This window comes from Chrysemys picta, chromosome 2, assembly GCF_011386835.1.
Source record: "Chrysemys picta bellii isolate R12L10 chromosome 2, ASM1138683v2, whole genome shotgun sequence".
NCBI classification, from domain to species: domain Eukaryota; kingdom Metazoa; phylum Chordata; order Testudines; family Emydidae; genus Chrysemys; species Chrysemys picta.
In genome coordinates, this window is record NC_088792.1 from 269539177 (window position 1) to 269558636 (window position 19460).

At 41.0% G+C, this 19460-nt stretch overlaps 1 protein-coding gene across 2 annotated transcripts in view; it reads right to left on the minus strand.

The window, feature by feature from the left end:
- Positions 1–2997: 2997 nt before the first annotated feature.
- Positions 2998–19460, minus strand: part of TMEM65 (transmembrane protein 65) — a 59395-nt gene continuing 42932 nt past the window's right edge. For both annotated transcript variants that reach the window (XM_024102712.3, XM_065586107.1), the window contains 2 exons: positions 10660–10765; positions 2998–8618 (listed from right to left, as the gene is read on the minus strand). In XM_024102712.3, the coding sequence (XP_023958480.2) occupies positions 8523–8618; positions 10660–10765 (202 nt within the window). In that variant the 3' untranslated portion in view covers positions 2998–8522. The remainder of the gene's footprint in view (positions 8619–10659; positions 10766–19460) is intronic.

Genomic DNA, 19460 nt, shown 5'->3' on the forward strand with positions numbered 1-19460 from the left:
TATTAAAGTGAATGGCATCTGTGGCATTTGTTACTGTGCTTCAATTACTGAGAGCCAAGTAGTAAATCAAGTAAAGAGCCAAAATGACTAACGCAGAGTTCCAAAGGCTCATTAAACTGCATGCTTATGTGTGTATGCAAGTTATCAGGCACAAAGAAGAGTGCAGCTGGACTTTTTGCCTATATATTTGTCAGTTTGGGTGACTTTACTTCCTAAAAATTTTCACGTTTAGTACCCATTTAGATACCTCCCCAGAGGTGAGAATGCCCTAACTTGAATGTACTCAACACACTCACCTGTAGTACCTCATTTGAAAGGAACCAAGGTAATCTGTTATAATTTAAGTGCCCAATTCCTGCATTGCTTATTTCAATGGGCATTTTGCCTGAATATGAATGGGCATTTCTCCCAAGGCCTGGACGACGGTCTAGTAAAGGAACACAAAAGAAGTTCACTGTAGCTAAAGCATGACATAAAACTCAGTAGTTTAATCATAGAATCATAAGACTGGAAGGGACCTTGAAAGGCCATCTAGTCCAGTCCCTTGCACTCAAAGCAGGATTAAGTATTATCTAGACCATCCCTGACAGGTGTTTGTCTAACCTGCTCTTGAAAATTTCCAATGATGGCGATTCCACAATCCCCGTAGGCAATTTATTCCAGTGCTTAACTACCCTGACAGTTAGGAAGTTTTTCCTAATGTCCAACCTAAACCTCCCTTGCTGCAATTTAAGCCCATTGCTTCTTGTCCTATCTTCAAAGGTTAAGGAGAACAATTTTTCCTCCTTCCTCCTTATAACAACCTTATATGTATTTGAAAACTGTTATTTCCCCATTCAGTCTTCTCTTCTGCAGACTAAACAAACCCAACTTTTTCAATCTTCAGAGGTCATGTTTTCTACAGCTTTAATCATTTTGTTGCTCTTCTCTGGACTTTTTGTCCAATTTGTCCACATCTTTCCTGAAATATGATGCCCCGAATGGGACACAATACTCCAGTTGAGGCCTAATCAGCGTGGAACAGAGCAGAATTACTTCTTGTGTCTTGCTTACAACACTTCTGCTAATACATCCCAGAATGATGTTTGCTTTTTTTTTTTTTTTTTTTTTTTTTTTTTTTTTGCAAGTGTTACACCGGGGTGGGCAAACTTTTTGGCCTGAGAGCCACATTGGGTTCCAAAACTGTATGGAGGGCCGGGTAGTGAAAGCTATGCCTCCCAAAACAGCCTGGCCCCCGTCCCCTATCTGCCCCCTCCCACTTCCTGCCCCCTGACTGTCCCCCTCAGAACCCCCAACCCATCCAACACTCCTGCTCCTTGTCCCCTGACTGCCCCTTCCCAGAATCCCACCCCCTATCCAACCTCCCCCCGCTCCCTGTCCCCTGACTGCCCTGACCCCTATCCAGACCTCACATGGTCAGCCTCACCTCAGTCCCTGAAAAAAATCCATGAAGCAGGTCCTTAAGGAATCCATTTTGAAGCACTTGGAGGAGAGGAAGGTGATTAGGAACAGTCAACATGGACTCACCGAGGGCAAGTCATGCCTGACCAACTTGATTGCCTTCTATGATGAGATAATTGGCTTTGTGGATATGGGGAAAGCGATGGATGCGATATATCTTGACTTTAGTAAAGATTTTGATAGAGTATCCCACAGTATTCTTGCCAGGAAGTTAAAGTATGGATTGGATGAATGGACTATAAGGTGGATAGAAAGCTGGCTAGATCGTCGGGCTCAACAGGTAGTGATCAATGGCTTGATGTCTAGTTGGCAGCCGGTATCAAGCGGGGTGCCCCAGGGGTGAGTCCTGGGGCCAGTTTTGTTCAACATCTTCATTAATGATCTGGATGAAGGGATGGATTGCACCCTCAGCAAGTTTGCAGATGGCACTAAGCTGCAGGGAGAGGTAGATACATTGGAGGATAGGGATAGGGTCCAGTGTGACTAGACAAATTGGAGGACTGGGCCAAAAGAAATCTGATGAGGTTCAACAAGGACAAGTGCAGAGTCCTGTACTTAGGACGGAAGAATCCCATGCACTGGTACAGACTGGTGACTGACTGGCTAAGTAGCAGTTCTGCAGAAAAGGACCTGGGGATTACAGTAGACGAAAAGCTGGATATGAGTCAACAGTGTGCCCTTGTTGCCAAGGCTAATGGCATGCTGGACTGGTGATTATTCTCCTCTATTTGGCAATGGTGTAGTGTGTCCAGTTTTGGGCCCTCCACTACAGTAAGGATGTGGACAAATTGGAGAGAGTCAAGCGGAGGGCAATGACAACGATTAGGGGGCTGGGGAGAGGAGAGACTGAGGGAACTGGGGTTATTTAGTCTGCAGAAGAGAAGAGCGAGGGGGGATTTGATAGCAGCCTTCAACTACCTGAAGGGGGGTTCCAAAGAGGATGGAGCTAGGCTGTTTTCAGTGGTGGCAGATGACAGAACAAGAAGCAATGGTCTCAAGTTGCAGTGGGGGAGGTCTAGGTTGGATATTAGGAAAAACTATTTCACTAGGAGGGTGGTGAAGCACTGGAATGTGTTAAATAGTGAGGTGGTGGAATCTCCATCCTTAGAGGTTTTTAAGGCCTGGCTTGACAAAGACCTGGCTGGGATGACTTAGTTGGGGTTAGTCCTGTTTTGAGCAGGGGATTGGACTAGATGGCCTCCTGAGGTCTCTTCCAACTCTAATCTTCTATGATTCGATGAATGACAAAAATACGAAGATATGTTTTGGTGATCATGTGTCACGGTTACAGGGTGAGCTGTGCTTTAGAGCCCTTTCAGTCCCTCTTAAGTGCTCCCCTCAGGTGACAGGCCTAGCTTCCAGCACCTCATTCTGGGTGGAACCAGGCAGTTTTACCACTCAGACTGACCTCTGGGCTGCAACCCCATTTACCAGCTGCGTTAACCTGAGAGGCACCAATTGGGGTTGGCACATGTAAGCCCTCTTCCTCCAGAAGCCTGTGACGTAATAAGTTTGTAGTGACACTGAAACAGCTTCTTCAAAACAAAGTAATATTTATTTGCCAAAGGGAACTCAGCATTTAGGAAAAGGGGTTAAAGCAAAAAAGTGTCCTATATGTATCCTGACTTACCAACGCGCAGCCTTTCTATGCATAGCTGAGGTAGGTTCCGCTTATTCCAGACCCCCCTTTTGAGAGTCAGTTCGCAATTTCACAGACCCTCTCAGTCTATCAGTCTGTCAGCCTCAGTCTGCTGACAATCCTCACTCCCCATCTCTTTCAGCAGAGCAAATCCTTTAACTGACCGAGTCTTTTGAGCTCTCTCTCTCTCTCACATCAGCCTTGACAAAGCAGCTATGTAACCTTATTGGCACCAGATAAGTCGCTTCTTTACAGCTAATAACCTGGCTACTGTGTTTTGCTGGGACATTCCTTATCTAGGTGATTGTTTTCCTTTTCCTGCTTGGTTCCTCTAACAACCCCTTTTGATCTTACCCCATAGCAGGTAATGCATTATAAAAACACACTGACGTATGCACAATATTAATAAAAAATAAGAGATATTTCCCAGTTTGGCACACACCATACTATCAAATGCATGTTCTTCGCTGGTTATTTCTAAAAAAATGTCCCTGAATCTATCATGGGCAATGGAAGCAAAAGGAAGAACTCAAACTACAGTAATCACTTGAATCATTTGTTAAAAACATACTGATAATGAAATTTAAAGTTACAATAAAAGACATACCATTTCAGGATATGAACAATTTCACGTCTACCAAGTTTTTAATGTTAAAGGCCCATTTTACATACAGTACAAAACTGATAGAAATAAATGAATGGAGTAAGAACCAAGTCTCTTAAAAAACTTGTACGGACAACATGGTAGTTCTTGTTATATGCTTGGTCTTTTCAAATCTGTGTTTTTAAAGAACAGAGCCAGAGCAATCAGGATTGCCATTGGTCATTTACTAAAAACATATGCTGAGAGATTCACAATACTGAATAGGCACAAACCCCTATTTTCTCACTACTGAGGTATACAAGGGTTAATCCTGTAGCCTTGTTGAGCCATCCCACATACAGGGTGACAGCTAGCCCCACTGAAAACCGTGAGAGCTTCCCCACTGGTGACAAAGGTGGCAAGATTTCACCCACAGTATTAACTATTCCTTTCCCAAATCCTGAGAGACATAGGGAGTCACCTTCACGATCTCCCTGTCCACGGCTGGTCTGAGACACCCAAGACTATTTCCAACCACGGTGTTGCCTGCCCATTTTTCATGGCCAGCTCAGTAGTTTTAAAACAAAATCACATTAACTTCTTTGAAGATCTTTTAGTTCATCTTTTCTTGTTAAAAACATTGGTTGCAGAACAATAGTTTACCATACAGTATCAACAAAATGCACTCAATTTACATGCACAGGGTAATAAACAATAGTACATGGACTTAATATTGTCATTTTTAAATGACCACTACTACAACAGCTGAATTTAGCTACGTATTTGTTCTTGCAAGCTCTCAAAAATAATGAGAATGAAGTTAGTATTCCGATTTTAATCGGTTAGTGAAGTACAGAAGCTTGAGTATTGCCTAAAAATTTCAATGCCAATATTGTAATGGGAAACACTGCTGAAACTACTCCTGCAAAGTACCATACGTTAGAGTATGGTACTTATCTTCAGCAACATGTTACACTTTGATAATTATTAATTTGACTGCTATCCAAAATGCATTTTATGTGTTCTCCATCTTAAAAAAAAATAAATAAAAGGGACTAATTATAGCTTTGTAAAGAAAAAAAAATAGGAAAGAACAGTAGTCAAAAGAAGAAAAGCTTCTTGCGAACTGGATACATATGCAGAGGAAGAAAATCAAAGTGTCCTTTCCAGGCAAGACAACTACTATTGGATGACCAATTTTAAAGCATCCAAGCACCACATAAAACACAAACTTATATTGGAAGGAGATTATACTATCCTACAATAAGGGACATTTGAATTGATACTACATATTAAGGGGATACAAACAAAGTTTATGAAAAGTCATCTTTTTGTTGGAAGTGCAATTTTGAGACACTGCTTTATCAGTACTATCTCAAAGCTTATTAACAAATTGACAGTATTTCTTTGTTCCTTCTTCATCCATTAGGATTAAAGGGCTGGTACTGCTGTGGCAGGGCCTCTGGAAGTGGTCAAGAGGGAGATCAGATTTACCACCAAGGAGGTGAGCTGCTAATCAAACACGTTAAACAAATAAGGGCTGCAATAATAAAGTCTTTCCAACAGCAACAAAACACTTAGTTTCATGGGATTTAAGGTAATTATTACTATCTTTCTACAGATTAGAAAAACTCATCTAAGGATGCAGAGCTGCCAAAATAAAGTGCCCTAGCTCTACCCTGCTTTTGGTATCTTCTTCCATATTGTACAGAGAGGATCCTCCTCTTTGTAAGCAACTATTAGGAATTTATGATTATAGTACAGATGGGTCATATACTGAAATATTAAAAATATTTAATATGGTAATTGCAACTATAACTCATCACTCACCAACAAACATAAAAGATTATACAGGGATGCAAATAAGTAAAATTAATAAGGCAAAAAAAGGAAAAAACCCACAAATCTCCTTTTCCAATAAATGCTTTCACAGCGAAAGTAATAAACAAAGGTCTAGTTTTAACTGTGAATTATATTCTGCAAATCAGATCCACTAATCCAGACTGATTTTTTTTTTCCAATTTGACTATCAGAGAAACCACCTGTTAAGCATTTTTTACATGAGCACTCATTCATCTTAAGATAGCTTTCAACAGAAAGATTGAGAGAGACCACCAGATTGAGTTTCTAAATGAGGAAATCATGCCTGCAAACATTTACAAATAAAAAACCCAGTAGATTTTAATTTAGCTATAGTTGCATGAACATGCATAAATTCAGATACATGTGTCCATTTGTTCTACTCATGTCCACTTCATACATTCATTCCATACATCTCAACTAGCATTCATCTCACACCACTTTCACTCCATCCCATCTTCCTACCCAACGTCATTACTCATATACTACCCAGACAACTCACTCCTCCACCAACCCCCCCCATTCATTCCAGTCATTCTGCATACACACCCAATACCCACTCATTCTATGCATGCAGCCCCACACCCTCCGACTATACATGCACACCTGCCCACTTCACACACCCATGTATGTTCCACCCACTTGTGCTGAACAATCTCACCCCCCCATTACATACACAAACATACCCTTGCACCTCATACCCAATGCAGTCATCCCATCACCCACAAAACCCTCTACCAAGCCAGCTCCCACATTACACAAGAGGAGGGAAAGCGTACCATAGGCTTCACCGTTCATAGACAGAGCCCAGGGCAAGGATGGGGATTCCAAGCGTGGAAGTTCCATCCCTCCTGATAAACATCCCAGGCCTATGATTCCCTAATTCTTTTCCTTTCTCCCCCATTTCTCCCCCTAATGGCCTCCCACATCTATGTGCCTTTGGGAGGACCGGCTACCTACTATCTCCAGTGTTTGGGGGACTGCCAAGACGGGGGGGGAGAACACTGTCTAATCCACACCCTGGCTCTGCAGGCATTAAGCTCAGCTGGCTCCAGCCCTGGCTGCTGAAGAAAGTTTCACCCCCATAGGAGGAGTTTGCCAGCAACAGGGGGTTTCCCATCACGTGGGTATGGAAACCCCACCCACTGGGTAGAGCTACTCCTGGCTAGTATGATTGAAGTCAGCAAAGCTCAGTGCCTGGGAGGCTATGTCCCTGCCGCTAAAGGCCGTGGGACTCTGGGGGATTTGGGAGGCAATGGGTTCACTGTTTGCAGGTCCCCAAAGACTAGAGATAGGGAGTCAGCCAGGTACCGTATTAAGACCTATGGAGGGGAGGGGCAGGTCATCAGGGCCCGTCCCAGAAGACTCCAAAGGTAAGAGGAAAGCTGGGGCCAGAGTGGATAGGGTGATGTCAGGGGCTAGAGACTCATGGGAGGGCAAATGCACGTAGGCAGATGGGGGAGGTCAAGGGGACATGGGGAGCTGCAGAGCTGGCAGGAAGCAGCAACTCCCCAGCCAGTTCTAAGACTAAAGAGCTGAGCATTTCACCAGCCCTCAAGCCTTTGCTTACCCAGCTAATAGATAGTGGAGCACAGTTCTTGTGCGCTCCACAGACTGAAGGACCAGACTATCCATCAGCTTGTGTAGCAGCTCCAATTGGCTCTCCTTCCCCATGATGCAGATGAATAGGAAAAGACAAGCAAACAAAGACTATTTCCCATATATTTGAGGTTTTCCCCACAAATCCATATAATGGTTTGAAAATCTGTAGTCTACAGGGAAACATGTAGAACTGGCAGATCTGGAAAGTGTCCAGAGTTGGCACACTGAAATCTGATTTAATTTGACTGAAACCGATCTTCAAGTTATATCCTTCTTGGACAGGACACAGCACTGGTTCATACCCTTTGCACGAAGTGTTCAAAACAATAAGGGAGCAACCTCATTTTTTGTCCTGTGCACTCATCTGGAAGAGACTTCCTGTATCATTATCTCAAATATAACTCTCCTTTTCCAATTTCATCTTAAGACATCCCTCCCTTGTCTACAGCTCTTCTCAACCTATCTGCTATTCTGTACAAAACAGTTTTATTGTTTTGATCCAGTTGCCAGTAGCACATAATTACTCCATTGGGGCTCAGCTGGAATTCCTGGAGTTTGGTTAAAGTTCAGAAAGAGAGGAAAGTTATGCTTACTGGAAGTAGGTGCTGTAACTTATTTGAGTAGGTGGGTTAGATGAAAGAAGGGATATTCCACAAACTAACTTTAAACTTGATTCTCAAAATACTGCTTCAGGAAAAAAAATAAATGGGTGACTGTGTATAAACTCTGAAGGAAGAACCTGGTAACAAGGCACCACTATAAACACTTACCTCGTCAAGAAGTGATGGCGTGTAATGGATGGCTTGCAGGCAATATTAGCTAGAATTGTGAAGGAGTGCAAACCAAACAGTGGGGGGTAGCTGAAACAGGTCTATCCTCAGGCAATGTGAAATGGCGGCTCAAAAGAAAAAACTGCAAGAATGCTTAATGGCCTCATTCCAAATCACCCGCCAACTGGCCCCATTGATAGTCTGGATTGGAGGACCTGAGCAGCAGCAAAAGGACCCTTTTTGGCATGCATTTACAAGTTAGGCAGCAGCCACGGAAACCCAAAATCTGCACAGTACATCCAGAGCAGGCAATTAAGTAATAATCCTGTTACAGGATGAAGGTGAGAGGGAATCGGTAAACGTCAGTTGCTACTATAAGTGAAAACATTTCAACAATTTACATTAAATAAAAAGCTAAATGGTATCTTATAAAAAGATGTACTGAATAAGACAAAGCTACAATAAATTAGTGTACTCATAAAACATGCTGAATGTTTTGTTCCCAAGTCTATACATTGTTACTGTCAGTTAATTCCTAAATATTCTGACAGCATAATTGAATAATTGAGGTACATTAGTTTACATTTTTATTTGTATTGTAAAAAGGTTAATTTTTCTCTTCCAGTTTTTTTTCTTCATCTCCAAAGAAGAACAAAGGAAACATTCCTAAAAGGCAGCCAATGGTCACTCCAATAGCTTTACCCTAAGGGAAAAAAATGGAGAAAAATTACCAGGGTTTTCACAGTCCAGTTGCTACACATTTGCACAGTGGTAGCACCCCCAATCAGGAAATAGGTCCTATTACACTAGCCACTGCAATAGCACATAATTAGGAACCAACCCTGTTCTGAAGTGCTTACAATATAGGAAGACAAAAAAGATATAAACACGCAAGGACAGCAATCAGGGTAACATGTCAAATTAATTCAATGGGTTTTTGTTTTGTTTTTTGCCCCAAGTCAGGCAACATACAAAGAGTGGTGAAGAGGAATATATATATGCAAGTGGACAAGGCTGGCAGTGGCAAGGCACAAAGAGTTGGATACACACCATAATAAAAGAAGACAGTGTGAATAAGTAGTGGGGGGGTAGGGGCAGAACTATTAAGGGGCTTGAACGAGAGCCCAAGAACTTGAATTTCTTGTGATGGAGAAGATGACAACAGTGGAGGGATTCAAAAAAAAGGGGTGGCATGGTCATAATGACAGGCAAGGAAGATACTTTAGCAGCTGCACTTTGAATGGAATGGAAGGGAGTGAAGGAGGTGTCAGGTAGGCCAGAGAAGAGGAGGTTATTGTAATCAAAATGGGAGATGAGGGCCTGTAAGATTTTGCTGCATGTACACAAAGAAGTAGGTCAGATTTCACAGACGTTATGGAGGAAGAACCCGCAAGATTTGGGCCCACATGTCTAGGTCAAAGGAGAAGTCAAAGGTGATGTGCAGGTTAGATCTTTGAGCAAAAAAAATACGGCCATATTGTGAAGTGACAAATAAGGGTTGAGTGGGAAGGTTTTGGGAGGAAATACAGTTAGTTCAATTTTGGCCATGTTAGGTTTAAGTTGATGGTACGAGACCTAGAAGATGTTGTCAAAGAGAGATGCTGGCTAGACGGAGACAGCAGAAAAACAGATTTGAGAGTCATCGGCATGAGAATGGAAGCTGAATCTATGTGAATGAATGAGATCTTACAAAAAGATGTGTAGGAAGAGCAGTAGAGTAGCTCTACAGTTAACTTCGTTTAAAGTTCCAGAAGTCAGACTCTCACAATTTTAACATTTGGGATTAGCAATTAGCATAGGAAAACCCTAAATGCTAGAGGCTGATGAGTGTGCCACTGAAAACATTTAGTAACTGTACATAAGGCTAGAGGATTCATTGCTTCTTTTGCTGCTGCTGGTGTTGCATACAAACACACACCTCTCCATAACTACTTTTCCTAGATAAATGCTGTAATTTTTTTTACCCTAATTTCCATCAAGGTAAACTATTCCTACATTACTTTTTCAGCTCTTGCTGGGATATTTCCTTCATCTTGCAGCTGTAGCCTTTATCTCATCACAATGAAATTTGTCAGTTTATTTCTGTGGCAATTAATTCCCCCCCCATTTTAAATGAGTCAATATCAAATACTTCAATTTTTAATAAAATAAAATAGCCAATATTCTCTCTCTGTAAGATGATGAATATCCAGTAATTCTGAAAATGATTTCTATCCTCAGTCTAGGTAGTGGATATTCCTTTAACATGCACATTTTACTTAGAGGAAAGTTTTTTTTTAACATACAGATTTATACATAAATTAAGGCTTGGAATTAGTTTTGTTCACACTACAGATATATTGCCAGAAAGCATTTAGTAAGTCTGACACGGACAATTAATATAGATACCAAACTTTCTAAAGGACAAGTACTGCCACCCATCACATTGACTGACTACCCACCTAATCTTACCATCACAGCCAGAGTTCACAGACATATGCAGATTGTGCGGCTATTTTCCACCCCTATCCCTAGTGCAGCCTGCCTCTAATCATCCAAACTCCTCCAGATCTACCGCCCCTCTCCCCCGGCCCGCTCCCTGGCCCAGATCTGCTTCCCCCCAACTTGACACAACAATATTTAGTATTTACCAAATACCAAAAGCTAAGTATTTGATATTTGGGGGGGGGGGAAAAAAAGGATTCTGCCCATCCCTGCTAATGACCAGTGAAAAGTACACACAAACTATACATAAATATATTTACCAGGTGTGCACTGAGACGTGTTTGCCACATATCTGCTTGCTTGGGTGTCAGATCAGGAATTGACAGGCCCATTCTCGAAGCCAGAGCTTCAACATAGCCTGCAAGACTAAAAAAAGAGCCACATGTTAGTAGTACTCAGGCTTTTGGATTTGAAAATATATTAGCTGGAGTAATGCACAACTGAAGTTAAATTACTTGTGCAAAAGTAGTACTAACTTATACTGAAAAGTTTTTCTTCTTGCATGCTGTACTGCTAACCCGCCAGTTTGGCATATAGAAGAAAATATTCAGACTTGAAAGTTCACATTATATGGTAAGCGAATACTTTTGACTAATTCACTCCCTAATTAGTCAAGCCTTCCAACAAAACCAAATCTTCATGTAATAAGTCCTGGACATTATTGTAGTTTGGCACATTTTACAGTAACATTTATGAAAAAAATATTTCACCATTTAGCAATGTCTTTTTCAGTACTAGAAAAAAATCCAGTACATAAGAGCTTCCCTCTCAACAATTATTCATGGAACATTCTATCATATCATATATATTTGTGCTTTAATAATCAGTTGCTGAGGCAGAAATTAATGTTCAATATGTTTTTTTCCTATGGAAAAGAAAGCTCAAAAGTCACACACATACTAATTTACCACTGATAACTACTCAAGTCTGGAGTCTAAAGACATCTTTCCCCCTCTTATATACCTGTTTCTTAAAATGTAATAGTACAACTGTAAAATAAAAGTTACATTCCATTTTAATTCTGAGTGTTCAGCATATTTACCATAACCCTTATCATACAAGTAACTACATGGCAAACAAAAGTTACCTTTTTTAAAATGGAACTGATAAAATAAGGGTTTCAGATAAAAGTTCTTCACAGAGTTAACTATCTATTTAGCCTTTTGCAGTATTATAGCTGTGTTGGTCCCTGGATACTAGAAAGACAAGCTATGTGAAGTAATATATTTTATTGGACCAACTTCTGTTGGTGAAAGAGACAAGCTTCCGTATTTACACAGATCTTGAAAGCTTGTCTCTTCCACCAACAGAAGTTGGTCCAATAAAAGATATTACCTCACCCACTCTATCACTTTTGTAATTCTCAAGGCACATTAATACTTGCAAAATACATTAAAATTGTATGAGGCACTGTATTTGTAGATTGCCCCTCCCAATACAGGTAAGTCATTCCAAAGAATTACTAATTTATATGCAATTCTTCAGGTTTTTCAGTTTTCCAAGGGAAAATTGTTATTACCATGAAATTCTCTATGTAGAGATTCTAAAAGCCTGTTACCGCTAGTCAAAGCTTTGGCAATATTCTAAAGCTTGTCTGGAACTTTAGCCACTTGCTGGGAAACACTTGGTATTATCAGTGCAGTGTTATCCCACTGAAGAGGAATGCAGGTTAGGAACGTTTTTTGCTTTTAACCAACTTATCTATCTGGAGGTTAGTCTCACTTTTATGGTTAGGTGCAGATAGCGGGCTGCTACACAGTCAAGGTGGTGGAAGTGAGTTTGGGAAGCACTTGGCCTGACAAATAAGCCTCAAAGAAAATAGTTATGGAGCTCTAGGTTGCACAAGTCCTCTGGAAATAAACACCATAAAAAGAAGTGTATTCCAAAGATGGAGGCCAGATGAACAAACCTGCCTGAAAGCAGATTGTTGGGATGTTCCAGTTCACCTGTCTAGGCACACTAGTAAACTACATTAGATGGACTGAAAGATGCAGAGTCTATTCAAACTATAACAGTCAAGTTTATAGATTAGGACTGAACAGTTTATAACAGCTTCCATATTTTTTCCTGTATATGAAAAGTTATTTGACGATACTAACACTAAAGGATTCTCTCTGTGGGCTTTGTTCTTCCAGAATGAGACAGTGTTGAACTAACTGAGGGTAAGACAGCACATAATGCTATCCAAAGATCTTGCCCAAAGTCTCAAATACTGACCCTACACACTGCTGGTGGCAACTTCATATTCTAGCACAGAATGTATGTCATGCTGAGATGATCAAGGAAATTTTTAAGAAACTGCTCCAAAAAAAGCGTAGCATGAAAAATATTAAAATGTTGGATTTATGGCATTTTAGTTATGTTTCTCTTATCTGCACACAGTTTTTCACTTTCTGGCCATTTCATTACATTAATGCAACTTGAACATTAACAAACTAACCTTAGGGTCAAGTTTTGAGCAGGTTCTCTACTGAGTCTCCACTTAGACATGCACAAAAACACATATATACATACAAACGTGGGTCCACATTTTGCAGGTACAAACATTTGTGCAAACACAATCCTAACCCTTACCAGTAGGCAATTGTTTCATATTTGCATCTACAGAACACATTGAAATGAATGGGTTTTGTGAACGCAAGTTCTGTTTGCAACAACGGGTGCAAATTCTATTTATCATCCGCAAGGTATGTGAATATACCTTTTAATGGATACAGCAAAACTTTTAAAGCTAAACTTTAGCTACTTTGCTATATTTTCGGAATGGCGCAAAGGCTAAAATACATTCCGAAACGGGAAGAGAAATCAATGCGAGTAAAGATATCGTAATTCCAGCTACTGTAAGAAACAGATAAAGAACGTACTTACCTCATAGTAACTGCGGTTCTTCAAGACGTTCTGCACATGTGGATTCTACTTATGGGGTCCATGTGCCCCAGCACAGGAGTTTGGAACATTTTCTCTAGCAGTGTCCAGTAGACATCACACATGTGCCCTGCATGCCCTCGTGTTCCTGCCCCCTCCAAAGGCACAAAGGTCACAGCAACTTCAATCACTATTCAGTTCCTTTTGCCATCCAGAATCCTCATTTATAAGACTCTAAGCTGTGGGGCCGGTGGGTGTGTCATGGAATCCACATGTGCAGAAAATCTCAAAGAACAACAGTTACTATCAGGTAAGTAACCATTCCTCCTTCTTCGTGGTACTGCACATGTGGAGCCCACTTATAGTTACTAGCTAGCAGTTACCTGTAAGAGGTGAGAGCTAGGACTGATCGGAAACGAGACTGCAGAACAGCTCTACCAAAATAGGGGTCAAATCTTGAATCCGTAACTCACGAATAACGTTTCGTAAATGTATGAGCTGAAGACCTGGTAGCTGTTCTATATATTTCCTATATTAGAACCTGACTTAAGCACACTATCTATGAAGCTTATGCTCTGGTGGAGTGGTTTGAATGCTTGACAGATGTCTCTTCTTGTTAATATCATAAGCAGTTCTAAGAGAGGCTATACCCATTTTTAAAGTCTTTGTGATGAAATAGCCATCCCTTTTGATTTAATCATCATAAGCAATGAAAAATCTTGACATTTTATGAAATGATCTGGTGCTATCTAGGCAATATAACAGGGACCTCACATCTAAAATACGTAATTTAGATTCAGCAGGTGAAGAATGAGGCTTTTGTGGGGAGAAACTGGTAAATGCATGAACTAATTGATATGAAAATCTGATAGTAGTTTGGAAATAAAAGATGGATGCAGTCTCAGTTACTCTACCCATGTGAAAAAATGTGTATGGAGGATGAATCCATATGGCTTGAAATATGCTTATTCTACCAGCTGATGTTAATTGGCACCAGGAATGCTACCTTCACTGTTAGTAGATAAATTGGACAATTTGATAAAGGTTCAAAGTGGAGATGTCTATAAGTGAAGAAAGCACTAAATTTAAAGTCCCATATTGAAGCAATCTTTCTCACAGAAGGAAAAAGATGTGAACAAGCTGTTTAATAAATCTATTCACTGATTTATAAGAAAAAAATGTATCTCCCTCTTCTGGAGAATGAAATACAGATATCACTGCCAAATGGACTTTGATTGAAGAGATAAATAGTCTTGAGTGCTTTAAAGATAAGAGGTAATCTAATATTATTGGAACTGAACACTGAGATGGAGCATAACCTTTAGACCTTGCCCATAAAGTAAAATGTTTCCATTTGGCTGGGTATTTAGCCCTAGTGGATAATTTTCTACTCTGAAGAAGAATGCTCTGTATGTCTGAAGAATGCTCTCTGTCTGTTGAGGACATCCAGATATCATCCAGGCTGTGAAAGGCAGAGAGGCTGGATTTGAGTGGAGACTCAGACCGTGATTCTATGATAACAGGCCTTCCAGAACTGTGAATGTGATCAATTGATGATATGATAAACTGATGACAGTAGCATTTGATCTGAGAATCAAAACTGGCAAGGTCAAGCCGGAGCCACCTGTATAACTCAAGGCTTTTCTTGCCATATTGTTTAACACTCTTGGAATTAGTGGAAATGGAGAGAAAGCATACCTCAAACAGTGTGACCAAGAAATCATGAATCGTCTGTTAGAGATTTCAGATTCTTTCCTGCTCAAGAGCAAAATATCACACATTTCCTATTTTGAACTGATGGAAATAAGTCTATCTGGGGAAGTCCCCACCCTTGAAAAAATCAGTTTAGTATTGCATTTTTTAAGTACATTTTCCTGCTCAGTGAGGCCACTAGACCGTTTTTTCTTTTCTGGGAGATGAAGAGCTGTCAGTTTGATGTGATTCTGAATGCACCATTCCCAAAGTTTTATGGCTTCTTGGCAAAGAAGGCCTGATCTCATGCCTCCGCCTGTTTAAGTAATAGGCAGCTATGGAATTGTCCACGAGAACTTGGATTTAGTAATTATTTATGACAGGTAGAAATGCTTTGCAAGCTAAGCTTACCACCCTTCATTCAAATACATTTATGTGAACTGTGGATTCTAGATACGTTCAAGACTCATGGCCTCTGGTCTTGATTTGCGGGTATTCCCCAGACCATCTTGGATGCATATGTTATCAAAGTTTTGGATACAATCAGAGGAACAAATGGAATTCCTGCACATGCATTTCCATTTATCAGCCACCATTCCATCGAGAATAAAATTTGATCTAGGATTAGCACTTTCATTGACTTAGTGTGGATTGCTGGTCTGTAAACAGACCTGATCCATGCTTGAAACAGCCAGATGTAACCTGGCAAATGGGGTTACAAATGTACACAAGTCATATGGCCTAGAAGCTTCAGTCATATCCTTATTGTTGTCTGAGGGTACGTATGGATGTGAAGAATCAGATTTTTTTATTATTTGAAATCGGTCTGGCGTGAGGAATGTCTCACTGCTATTGAGTCTAAGAAAGCTCTGATGAACTTTATGTGTTGTGACGGAATCTGAGTAGACTTTTTAAAGTTGATCCTTAAACCCAGGAATGAAAAACAAATCACTTTCTTTGCTGCCACTATGACCTGTGTTCGTCACTTCCCCCACACAAGCCAGTCTTCTAGGTAATGGTAAATATGCAACCCTTCTCTGAGGAGATGGGCTGCACTACTGACAGGAATTTTGTAATGTCTTCTGTACTGATGAAATTCCAAAGTAGTATTCTGAATTAGTAATGACTGCCCAGAGCCACAAAACAGATACTTTCTGTGTGCTGGGTGTATTGATACATGAAAATAAGTGTCCTGTAAGTCAAAGGTAATGAACCAATCTGTGGGATCCAGCGCAGGAATATCTGAAGCAAGAGCTACTATGTGGAACTTTACATGTCAAATGAATTTGTTGAGGTTCCTGAGATCTTGAATTGGACGCAAGTCACCTTTCTTTTTTAATATGAGGAAACGGAGAATAGAAGCCTTTTCCCATATACTGCTGAGGAACTAACTCTATTGCTCCAAGCTTGAGCAGTTTCATCCATCTCCTGATGCATGGCACTCGCATAAGAATGGTCCCTGAAAAGGGACTGGGAAGGGTGGTGGGAAGGAGGTAAGGATTGAAATTGAATTGGCATAACCATCCTTGATTACTTAATGGACCCATCAATCTGTGGTGATTGCTACCAAACCTCCAGGAAATAAAATAGATGGGAGCCAAAGAGTGGAGTAAAAGAGCATCAAATTTGATGTCTGTGTGTCTGACCCAATTGAGTAATTCTAGAAGAGGGCAGTGGAATTGATTATTACTTCTGATATCTGGATTTCTTTCTAGATTGTTCAGAAGGGCCTTTGGTGTCGGAAATATGAAAAAGATAGATATTGGGCATTCCTATATCTGGAGAATGAAAACTGAGGATGAAACTCATTTCTTTTTGGAAGAAGGATTATATAAATCCAATGACCTGAATGTGCAACTTGAGTCTTTTAATTAATACAGAGATTCATGTCTTGGCACTGAATGGCTTCTGACCATCAAATGGCAAATCTTCAATTGTCACTTGCACTTCTTTTGGTAAACCTGATGCAGAGAACCATGGTGAGCATTGCATGATGATACCTGTAGCCACTGAACAAGCACTCAAATCAGCAGCATCTAAAGTAGCTTAAAGAGAGGTTTTAGCAATAAGCTGCTCTTCTTCACAAACAGCTTTAAACTCATCTCTACTCTGAGTTTAAGGACAAATTGCACTCAGACAGTCTACCCACTGGACATAATCATATTTAGCATGATTTGATAATTTGCTATCCTGATCTGTAAAAATGCTGAAGAGTAAGTTTTCTTTAAAAAAAAAAAAAAAAAAAAATCCAATCTCCTTAGGGATAGATTTTCCAGTCTGTTTTGATCGTTCATTGGCTGCAGCAACCACCAGTGGTGATGAAGCGAGATGATGATGTGACAGTAAAGATACTCAAATCCTGGAGGGCACCTGATATCTATGATCAGTGTGTTTTGCAATAGCTGAAATGGAAACAGAGGTAGCCCAGAGATCTTTTGTTGGATCCGATATGCCTTCAAACCTGTGCAAACCTGCTTTGGGATGCTGACTGTAGAATATCAAAAAGTTTATGTTTTTCCTGAACTGTCACCATAGTAACTTCTAGTGTTTTTGTCATATACTTCAATGATTCCTCAAAGATTTAAAAATCATCAGCTGAAAGTGGTGTAGCCTATGAAATGGTTTCATCAGGTAAGAAAGAAGATCAGAAGAATTGTCCTGTTGGGCTGGTATTTCACCATCACTTACAATTTGTTATTTCTCTGCATCTTGAACTTCATGAGGAGAGAGATCAGAATTATAAGAGTTTGTAGCAGATGACTCATGAATAGATTTCATATACTGTGGGAGAACTTGTTCCTCAAAATTGCAACTATTGAGGCCATGAGGGACAAATATGGCCATGGTTGTGGACCATATGGAAAGAAGTGGAGGGAATCAAGGAGCATAGTAATAATTCGCATCCTCAGGTTAAATAGGAAGGTCCTTTCCATATGTCTGCCAAGACTTTTTTCTTTGCATTCGTGCAATTTCCTTTTTGGTGGAGGATTCCTGTCAGAGTCTGAAGAGGAATCAGAGTCTTTGGATGAAGAAACCTCTAATGCAGAAGCCATAAAAGGGGGTGGAAGGATTTGAGTAGGACTTAAATCCTTAATTGTATCGACATGCTGGTTCAAAGCAATTTTCTTTAGCGGTACCCTGGCTTCGTTTTGAGGAGGGGATGTGTTTGGTGGTACAAAGATTGGGGAACTTCCAGGATTGGTGATTCCAGGTTTGGCAAAGACACAAAAGAAGCTTTTGGAACTGCAAATTTAGCTGTAAAAAGGTCCCCGCAGTGAGGGTGTTGTAGATGCCTCTCCCTGCTTTGAAGCTTCCTCAGCAGCTGAAACGCTTGCCCAGAAGGGGCTTTGATCAAAGCTGCTGTGCCAACGAGGGAAACACTGCAGAAGACTGCAGTCCTGACCACTCTGACGCTGAAAGGGAGAGTGCTGCTGAAGCCTGTGCCGAAGAGGAGGAAAACAGGTGACTGTCTGAATTCTTCTTCCTTTGAGATCTTTTAGCTGAAGAGGAAGAGGAAGATTTCTGTCACAGCTTTGTGCTGTGCTGCAGCACGACAGAGCGCCACTGCACTCTCAGCACTGGCATAACAGCTCCTTTGAAGAACTCCCCTGTCCTCCCAGCCGCAGAGAAAGGATTTGGTGCTGCGAAACGGAGACCTGGCCTACACTAGAAAAGCAGGTAAGTTTAACTACACTGGCCAGGGGTGCGACAGCCACACCCCTGAGCAGTGCTATTAAACTGACCTAAGTCCCTGTGAAGACAGTGCTAGGTCAACGGAAGAATTCTTCCATCAACCTAGCTACCGCCTCTTTGGGAGATAGATTACCTACGCCAATGGGAGAACCCCTTCAGTCAGTGTAGGCAGTGTCCACACTGAAATGCTGCAGCAGTACAGCTGTGCCATATCACCCCTGGGCTTGTCTACAATTGAAACGCTACAGTGGCACAGCTTTAGCACTTCAATGTAGATGCTACCTACTCCATTGGAAGGGGTTCTCCTGTCAGCATACGTAATCCACCTCCACAAGAGGCAGTAGCTACGTCAATGGAAAAATTGAAGGGAAGCACTGTCTATACAGAGACTTAGGTTGGCTCAGCTACATTGCTCAGCAGTGTAGATTGTTCATACCCTGAGCGACATAGACGGATCAATCCCAGTTTTCTAGTGTAGACCAGCCCTTAGGAGTCAGAGTCACTCAGAGCAAGTCTACATTTAAAACGCTGCAGTGAACTGGAGGGCTTCTCCTGTTAGGGTACTTAAACTACCTTCCTAAGAGGCTGTAGTTACGTCAAATGGAGAATACTCCCATCGACTTAGCCTAACTCCCTGGTATAGACCACGCTAATTTAACTGCGTTGCTCAGGGATGTGGATTTTTCACAACCCTAGGCGATGTAGTTATACCAACCTAATTTCCTAGTGTAGACCTGGCCTTAGTCCTCTGACAGCAGGGGTCCCTGGCTGCTCTGATGGACTCCGCTGAGTCTCTTTTGTCTTAATTTCT